This window comes from Triticum dicoccoides, chromosome 7A (assembly GCF_002162155.2).
Source record: "Triticum dicoccoides isolate Atlit2015 ecotype Zavitan chromosome 7A, WEW_v2.0, whole genome shotgun sequence".
Lineage (NCBI taxonomy): Eukaryota > Viridiplantae > Streptophyta > Magnoliopsida > Poales > Poaceae > Triticum > Triticum dicoccoides.
The window spans coordinates 53,190,895-53,200,784 of record NC_041392.1 but is presented as its reverse complement, the minus strand read 5'-3'; the positions used below and the strand labels follow the sequence as shown (position 1 = coordinate 53,200,784).

The window sequence follows — 9,890 nt, the reverse complement described above, 5'->3', positions numbered from 1 at the left end:
AGTTGTCGAGGAATGCGGCTTCCAGATCTTCCCAATAGCTAATGGAGTCCGCTGGCAAGCTATTAAGCCAATGACTTGCTGGTCCTTTGAGTTTTAGTGGGAGGTACTTGATGGCATGTATGTCATCACCGTGGGCCATGCGGATGTGGAGGAGGAAGTCCTCAATCCATACCGCGGGATCTGTTGTGCCGTCGTATGATTCAATGTTTATAGGTTTGAAACCTTCTGGGAATTGATGTTCCATTACTTCGTCTGTGAAGCATAAGGGGTGTGCGGCGCCTCTGTATTAAGCTATATCGCGACGCAGCTCGTATGGGTCCTGCCCGCTGTGTTTGGCCCGGCCGGATTTGCTTTTACTGTATCCGGCGTGACGTTTACTGTATCGTAGAGTGGTGCACCCTCGTGATCCGTAGATCGATCTTGAGTGCTTTGCTTTGTCCTCCAATATGTCTCGTAGGTCTGGCGTATCTCCCCATGCCTTTTTATTTGGATGGCATTGGGGTGGAGGATGAGCTTTTGGCAGGAATGCCTCTCTATCGCGGCCACGAGGTGGCCGGTCAGCCGTATCATATGCTTCTTCCTCCAGTCGGGGTAGTAACCTGCACCTTGGGTAACTCTTGGAGGGACGCTCAAGTTTATATTGCTCGGTTGCGAGGACTTCAGTCCATTTGTCAGCTAGCAGATCTTGATCAGCTTGAAGCTGCTGCTGCTTTTTCTTCAGGCTATTTGCCGTGGCCATAAGCCTGCGCTTGAAGCGCTCTTGTTCGACGGGATCCTCTGGTACGGCGAATTCATCGTCCCCGGAGCTTGCCTCGTCTTCGGAGGGGGCATGTAATTGTCATCCTCCTCCTCTCCGCCAGTCGCTCTCTCAGGAGAGCTGGCACATTCATCCTCCTGATCTAACTCTTGCTGGAGGGGTTTTCGTTGTCTTCGGCGCTATCTAGAGTGTTATTATCTCCTGCGCCGGTATCACCACTTTTGCTTTGGCGGGACTTAGAGCAGCGCCGGTGATGTCAGCGCTTGGGTTGCTTCTTGGAGGGGTCATCCTCCGCTATCTCGTCGCTGTTGCCTTCATTGGGTGTATCCACCATGTATATGTCATATGACGAGGTGGCTTTCCAGTGCCCTATAGGTGCTGGTTCATGTTCGTCTCCTACATCGTCGTCCATACCGTCGATGTCTTTGGGGTCGAAGTCGAGCATGTCGGTTAAATCATCGACAGTGGCTACAATGTGGGTGGTGGGTGGGGCATCGAATTTCTTCGTCGTCCGCATCCCAGTCCTGTTGGGCATAATCCAGCCAGGGCTCTCCTGACAAAGAGAGAGACCTTAGTGAATTCAGAATGCCGCCGAAGGGCGAGTGCTGAAAGATATTCGCGGCAGTGAATTCCATGAACGGCGCCCACTCGGATTTGATTGGCGGAGCGCGAATGGTTCGAGGTTCGGAAGAGAGTCCGGCACCTTGGAGTCACGGGTTATGCAGGGGATTATGCTGGTGTTTGGCTCGATCGCCGTCGAGACTGCAGCCCCTAAGGCAGTGTCTAGCCACCCGTCCTTGATTGGCGCAGTTGGCTCCGAGCTAAGGGTCGGAGCTGGTGTGGGCGCGGCCTCTGAAGTACCATCTGGTGGTAGAGCTAGGTCATGCCCATTGAGACAATGCGGCGCGCCCGGCTGTGGCTCGAATCCGTCGAAGATCAAGTCTGCGCGGATGTCGGCCATGTAGTTCAAAATTCCCAATCTGACCTGATGGCCAGGGGCGTAGCTTTCAATCTTCTCCAGATGGCCAAGCGAATTAGCCCGCGGTGCAAAGCCGCCAAATACGAAGATCTGTCCTGGGAGAAAAGTCTCACCCCGGACCGCATCGCTACCGATGATAGTAAGAGCCATCAAGCCTAACGGCGATGTCACAGAGGAACTCTCAATGAAAGCACCAATGTCGGTGTCAAAACCGGCGGATCTCGGGTAGGGGGTCCCGAACTGTGCGTCTAGGCCGGATGGTAACAGAAGGCAAGGGACACGAAGTTTTACCCAGGTTCGGGCCCTCTTGATGGAGGTAAAACCCTACGTCCTGCTTGATTGATATTGATGGTATGGGTGTTACAAGAGTAGATCTACCACGAGATCAGAGAGGCTAAACCCTAGAAGCTAGCCTATGGTATGATTGTATGTTGTGATTTTTATCCTACGGACTAAAACCCTCCGGTTTATATAGACACCGGAGAGGGTTAGGGTTACACAAGGTCGGTTACAAAGGAGAAGATATCCATATACGTATTGCCTAGCTTGCCTTCCATGCCAAGTAGAGTCCCATCCGGACACGAGACGAAGTCTTCAATCTTGTATCTTCATAGTCTAACAGTCCGGCGAATGGAGATAGTCCGGCTGTCCGGAGACCCCCTAATCCAGGACTCCCTCACTCCCCTTCGCCTTCTTCGCACGCTCCAAGACCGCCATCTTCTCCTTCCCCATTGCAGCGGACGAAGCTCGAGCGGGCCGGCAGCACCGAGAGCAGAGGTGGATGCGGTGGAGAAACATAGGAGAAAGGGAGAGAATGGGGCGCACTGTGCAGAAAACCCCAGCCTTGTCACCCTATATGAGGTCTTCTCTCGAGTGGCTGACTTGTGGGTCCAAGCAATCCCGTCAAATCCCGCAACAGTCGCGCGCGTAGTACATGGTGAAAAAGGTGGCACGGGAATCGAGGCGCCCTTGCCTAATCTCCTCTGATTACTGCAGCCTCCTCCTCCCCGCGCGCTTCCCGAAATTCAAATCTTGCAGGATCCGCAAGCAGCAGAGCAACCTGTCATACGGAAGATTTTTTTTCCATATCAACACTCGAAGCTTTTCAATAAAAGTTCACTCGACAAACTAAGAATGGATCAAGGTGACTGAAGAAGAAATTGAAGTCATCGTGATTGGTCATTTGATCCCAGTCATATGCTTCCGAAGCGCAAGAATTGAGTCGGGGGTATTTTCAACTCCTTCTCCACTCGATCCCTAAACCATTCGGGGGCTAATGATGAAGATATGTATCTAGGGTAGGGTCATAGGCCTAACCTAGACACCCTCCACTGGGACATCACCCTAAATCCAGAAACATTCAAGGGATACCATCATCCACTCGACCAGAAGCATTCCACTCGGAAGACTCAAAGTCACTTGAATGTAGCAATTGTCACTCGGCGATCAGAAGACCTAAAGCCACTCTGTATAGAAACGGTCGAACGTTTATTCTGTAGATTTAATGGTCATTTATGCCACTTTATTACTAGCGTTACCAGTAACGCCGCATCTTTATGTACCTTAAACCCTTTGTAACTGAGGGCGGGAGGGGTCCGACGAACTCTATATAAGCCACCCCCCTCCTCAGGGACAAGGGTTGGAACCCCTGTAATACCACACTCATATAATCCAGTCGACCGCCTCTGGGCACTGAGACGTAGGGCTTTTACTTCCACCATGAAGGGCCTGAACTCATAAATATTGTGTGTACAACTTCACCACAGCTGGGATCTTGCCTCCTCATACCTACCCCCCATTCTACTGTCAGTCTTAAAACCATGACAGGCTCATAACATTTCCAGTACCCACTAAAATAATTTTCATCGCGTTCCGAACCAATTTTGGTTTAGTGAATTTCATCTGCGAAAAGCAAACAAGAATGTGTTTTCACTATTCATAAAGACAATTTTTCGCGTCCATTAAATCCGAAAATATTTCTGTGGGTCTTAGAATAATTCCAGTACCCACTAAAATGATTTTGGATTCATCCTGAAACAATATCAGATTAGTGAATTTCATCTGCGAAAAGCAACCAAACCGGTACCGACAGCTCCGGAACAATTCCAGCTTTTATCCCGGAAAATTCTAGAAAGTTTCCAGAATGACTCTGGCACCCTCCAAGAATTATCAGGCATGTGCCGAAACCAATTTGACTTAATAGTATATCCCGAAACAACTTTTCGGTTTCACCGAAACTCATCCGATGACCTCTCTCTGCGGAACTTTTCCGTTGTCCGAAACATTTCGGTGTCCGAAACTTTTTCGGTGATTTTCTCTCAAACTCCCTGTCTAGTATTCAACAGATAAATGATCCTTAAGCGTGTGACCCTATAGGTTCGATGAAGCATAGACATGACCGGAACCCTTTCCGATCAATGATCAACATCGGAGCCGTGGACACCCATATTGACCCCTATACCCACACGAATGAATATCCGAGCGAACCTCCAGTTGTCGTGTGCTATTCCTGTTGCTTCATGATATGTTACAAATACCCGAGGTGAGACATGTTGGCATCCCCATGGATCAACAACTTGTCCACTATGCTAGTTACATCGTTACCGGTATTGTTCTCTTTTCTCGTTCCCGTGTTCCGGCATCCCCGTGATCAAATCACAAAGTGTCTGGCCAGACGATAATGGATACCGTAACACCGAGAGGCCCCAGAGATATCTCTCTATCATTGGAGGAGCAAATCCCAATCTTGAGCTATCAAGTTACTTGACATACTTTTCCATGAACCTATAAGCTGCCATAATAGCCACCCATTTACGGATGATGTTTAACAAATCCCAAAGTTCATGAAGCAAGCATGAAGAAACTCGATACTCTCATGGTCTAAGAAATCATGCAAATGTTAATCATCTCTGTGTTATGTAACATTAACTTGTGACGAATGAATCTTATAGCATAACATCAATCCGGGTCAATTCAACACAAATTTTCTCTTAACATTGTGCCCTCGAAGTTGTTGGCATAGACATACCCATGATCAGGAAAACAGAACCATCATGCAACACTTGAACTAGTCTTAGAGGCCAGACTAAGAATACTTCTTACCGTTTATTATTCCACACGTGCATATGAGTCTTCCTCCGAGCCTCGTGTTATTGCAGACTCGAGAACCATAGCAGTTATAGCATGAAACATAAACATAATTATGAATTTGGAGATAAATAATATCATGTATTATTGCCTCTAGGCCATATCTCCTACACCAGGAACACCACGAAACCCTATTTCCACCGCCGCAACCTTCTGTACCTGTGAGATCCCATCTTGGGGCCTTTTCCGGCGCTCTGCCGGAGGGGGAATCGATCACGGAGGGCTTCTATATCAACACCATAACCTCTCTGATGATGTGTCAGTAGTTTACGACAGACCTTCGGGTCCATAGTTATTAGCTAGATGGTTTCTTCTCTCCCTTTGGATCTCAATACAAAGTTCTCCTTGATTCTCTTGGAGATCTATTCGATGTAATTCTTTTTGCGGTGTGTTTGTTGAGATCCGATGAATTGTGGGTTTATGATCAAGATTATCTATGAACAATATTTTATTCTTCTCCGAAATATTTTATGCATGATTTAAAAATCTTTGCAAGTCTGTTTGAATTATCAGTTTGGTTTGGCCTACTAGATTGATCGTTCTTGCAATGGAAGTAGTGCTTAGCTTTGGGTTCAATCTTGCGGTGTCCTTTCCCGGTGACAGCAGGGGCAGGAAGGCACGTATTGTATTGTTGCCATCGCGAATAAAAAGATGGGGTTTATATCATATTGCTTGAGTTTATCCCTCTACATCATGTCATCTTGCGTAATGCGTTACTCTGTTCTTATGAACTTAATACTCTAGATGCATGATGGATAGCGATCGATGTGTGGAGTAATAGTAGTAGATGCAGAATCATTTCGGTCTACTTGTCACGGACGTGATGCCTATATACATGATCATGTCTAGATATTCTCATAAGTATTCGCTTTTCTATCAATTGCTCGACAGTAATTTGTTCACCCACCATAGAATGTACTATCTTGGGAGAAGCCACTAGTGAAACCTATGGCCCCGGGTCTATCTTCCATCATATTATTTTCATATCAATTTGCTATTTCTATTACCGTTTATTTTACAATCTTTATTTTCCAATCTATATCATAAAAATACCAAAATTATTTATCTTATTATCTCTATCAGATATCACTTTCGTAAGTGATCGTGAAGGGATTGACAAGCTCTTTATCGCGTTGGTTGCGACGTTCTTGTTTGTTTGTGCAGGTACTAGGTGATTTGTATGTTACCTCCTACTGGATTGATACCTTGGTTCTCAAAAACTAGGGGCAATACTTACGCTACTATGATGCATCACCCTTTCCTCTTCAAGGAAAAACCAACGCATGCTCAAGAAGTAGCATACTACTGTGCACCCCAAATCCTTGAGTCAAGTTTCTTCCATGAGTGTTCACCATACCTACCTATATATGATATTACCCTGTTGTTCCAAGTAAATGTGTATGTGTCATCTCAAAAACCTTTAAATGAACATCTATTTTGTGTACATGTACCGTTCATGAAGCGGATGGGATAGTTAATATATTCCATGCTAAGTGTGTTTTACTCACTGATAAGAGTTTATTCACTTTCAAATTTAAGAGAGGCTGGTAAAAGGGATGCCCAGTTCTGCTTAAGTTAATAAAAACAAAACTCTCCCTGTAAAGTTGATTGATTGGTGGGCATCCGTGGATTCGGCTAGCCATGACTTGTGTGTTTTATGATTGTGGGGGAGTAAAGCATTTTTAATTATGAAAACCGCCATTAACGTGTTTAGCATGGAAGATATTGAAAACTTTTTCGTTATACCGTTAACAGGAAAAGTACACATCTCAAATGAAATTATCTCTGTTATAAGCAATGAGTTCTGGCGCATAAGCAAATCTTTGCTTCCCTCTACGAAGGGTCTGCCTACTTAATTTTTATGTTGAGTCAACTTCTTATTTCAACCTCAATTATTCTTTTTGGGGCAAGCATCATGTGATGGGAAAAGATCCAGGCACATATATCCAGTCAAATATATGTGATCATGAATTATTATTGTTAACAATTATCTCTATGATAAGTAAGTTGGGAGGTTAAGCATTAAGCCCCTATCTTCCTCGCTGCGCCGACGGGGAGAGGCAAGGCAGCAAATCCGAAACTGCCCCGTGCCCACCTTGAACCTCTCGAGGGCAATACGGAGGGTTAGCTCCTCATTGACATTGAGGTCCGAGTTGGAGCGCCTACCGGAGCTTAACATGGTCGTCGGAGTAGATTGGAATCAAAGAAATCAAAGTAAAGGATAAGAAAAGACGGAACGAGAGCGGAGTGAACTAAGCTAGGGTTTTTGGATTGGGGTTTTTTGGGACAGAGCGGGGCGGTGGTGGCCGGACTTGTCAGGTGGACGCGCCGGACTTGCCCGGGCCGCCTTGTGCCGGACAGCCCGGACGTTTAAGGCCGGTTTGAAACGTCTGAGTGAGTCGCTTTTTTGTGACCGATAAGTGATCAGACGGTCTGCCTGAATGTTTGAGGACGGATTGAGGCGCCGGCTCTAGATGCTCTCGTACCATAAATTAGAACATGTTTGCGAGACCTACATTTGCCCGTATACTGTGACCCGGACATTGTCATGCCATCCCACGAGTCCACGACTCTGGTTCACGACGCGTTGATAGCAAGCAGCAGGGAGTCCAAACAAACCTACTCACTATACGTAGCTCGATGCAAACAGGCTTGCCATCGAGTCCGGCACTCATCAACAAAGTGAACAAAAGTGCGGCGGTAATACTAGTAAGTTTACTTGAACACCCGGAGGGCTTGGTGCAGCGCCTGCTGGGCTTCGTAGTCCGCCTCTCTGGCTTCGTACTCCGCCAGAATCGCCTTGGCCAGGCGTTCGATAAGACAGGCATCGCCTGATCCATCTGCGTCGAGGTCGCCGTGCAGCGCCTCCACGGCTTCGCACAGCGCCGCTGTGGTTTCCTGCCCCGCCAGTGCGGTCTCACGCGCCGCGAGATGCTCCGGCAGCCACCACGGCTCGGGTGTCAGCAGGTCCCTGCGCGTATCTGGATAGATACAAGAATTTACTCGAGCTAAAACCACGACAAACTAAAACCACGACAAGTATTTTGGAATGGGGGTAGTAATTAAAGGAAACGAAGTAAGCAAGGAACGACCGTTGTTGGCTTTGCTTACCCTGGAGGGTCTTCTTCAACGCCGCCAGCTCGGGCAGGAGATGTTGGTCCGGCCGCAGCAGCTCGGCCGCCGGCCCGGCGAACATATCCATCATCGTCTTCCGCAGCGCCGCCATCGACTCTTGCCTGGCACGCCAGGCCGCGTCTAACTCGGCTTCTTCATCCTGCGTTGCACGCGGGTCCCCCGCCATCGTCCGTTGCACGTCGGACGCAGCGGTTTAGCTAGCTAGCTTGATTCGCTGGTGAGTGAAAGGAGGCGGAGAAGGGGAGGAGCAATAAATAGAATTGCCCAGCTAGTGCGTCCTTTATTTACCGACGCACGCGTGGCAGAGCCGCGAAGGTGAACGACACATGGCAGAGGATAGTTGAATGCGCGAGGAAGTGAAAAGCTTATGCGAGAAGCTATCTGTTCAAGTTAGCAGTGCTACGGCTATAGCTAGCTAGCTAGGGCACGTCGTGCTGCAGCGCCCTCTGCCGAACGCGTGGCCTCATGCCTGCAAGCTAAGAGCAACTCTAGAAGAGTCGTGTACATATCGTTTCGATTGTTATAATAGCCGTTATTACGGTGATTTTGATTGAAAATGTTGTTTAATCGTCATATCAACTGTTTTTATTTTGATTTTGATTGAAAATATTGTTTCAACAGAATCGTCGTCCCGCGATCGAAATAACTTTTTAGGGAACTGAATATCCAGCAAACGTCAAAATTTAGACATGACAAATTGAATATGTTTCATGGCAAATTATGTTTGCCGAGGATGGCATTTTTAGTGGCGAGCATGACAAATTCGACTCAGTTTATTATTATTTTTTTATGAAATTACCGTGTTTTCAAACTAAATTTGTCATCATCGCGCCAATGTAAATTGTCATAAAAATGTTAGATCTTTACCAAATATTGATGCCACAAATACTTTAGGATGCACTTTCTTTCTATTGCTGCCCACATGTCCATGCCGTTGCCTTTTCGTGCCACCTCTCCTTGTGGACCGTCGCGATCTGGTCCTGGTTGCCTTTGTTGATACGCTCCCACGCCTTAAAAGATTCACAAAGGTTGTCTGGCGTAATGAGCTGCACTGCTAAGCTGCCATGCCAAGCAACCTTAAGGTCGCCTGGCGTAATGTTTCCTTTGTTGGCGCGGTCCGATCGTGCTACCACTTCTGCCACGCAACCTTAAGGTGTTCGACGACTTGCCCTGAGGTAAATTTCCCCAACCTTTTCTAGTAGAATTAGTTTACCATTTCATAGATTCATGTTGGTGATATAAGATTTGCATTTTGTTGATGGATCTATTGGTAGAGAATTTTTTTTTAGATTCATTGTCAAATTCAAACTCAGAGTCTGAGAGTGAAATCATACACGACAAAGAAGACGAGATAATATTGATGGTTGCTTTATGGATAGCGGTAACCGGAACTAAGAGGAAGCATGCGGGATTGCAGGTTGGTCGTGCGGCATTTTTCCAGAACAGAATTGAAGGCAATGAGAAGCTCATGCATGACTACTTTCTGTCGGGTCACACCTTCCCGCGGTACGCATTCTAGCGACGCTTCTGCATGACTGAATGGTTGTTCCAACGAATTGCCGACCACATAGAGCCCAGTGAACCTTTCTTATAACAATGGCGAAATGTGGCCGGTCTATTGAGTTGTTTCCCTTTTTAGAAGGTAATCATGACACTTCAGATAATTGCATATGGCGTCTGCATATGCATTTGATGAGAATCTTCTAGTGGCTGAAGATAGAATCATAAAGTGCACAAAAGTGTTCCCTAAAATTGTATTGAGTGTTTATGGAGAGCAGCATCTGCAAGCACCCAATGTCAAGGACACTACCGGGCTTCTAGCGACTCATGAAGTAAGAGGCTGGCCTGAGATGTTAGAGAGTGTTGGTTGTA

The 9,890-nt window shown here is 46.8% G+C and overlaps 1 protein-coding gene across 1 annotated transcript; it reads right to left on the bottom strand.

Moving 5' to 3' along the window:
• Nucleotides 1-7,346: 7,346 nt before the first annotated feature.
• On the bottom strand, nucleotides 7,347-8,246 carry LOC119334381. Its single transcript, XM_037606961.1, has 2 exons — nucleotides 7,995-8,246; nucleotides 7,347-7,864 (listed from the first exon to the last, which is right to left on the bottom strand). The coding sequence occupies exons 1-2, from the start codon at nucleotides 8,182-8,184 to the stop codon at nucleotides 7,599-7,601; spliced, it is 456 nt and encodes a 151-aa protein (XP_037462858.1). The 5' UTR covers nucleotides 8,185-8,246; the 3' UTR covers nucleotides 7,347-7,598.
• Between the last annotated feature and the right edge of the window lie 1,644 nt (nucleotides 8,247-9,890).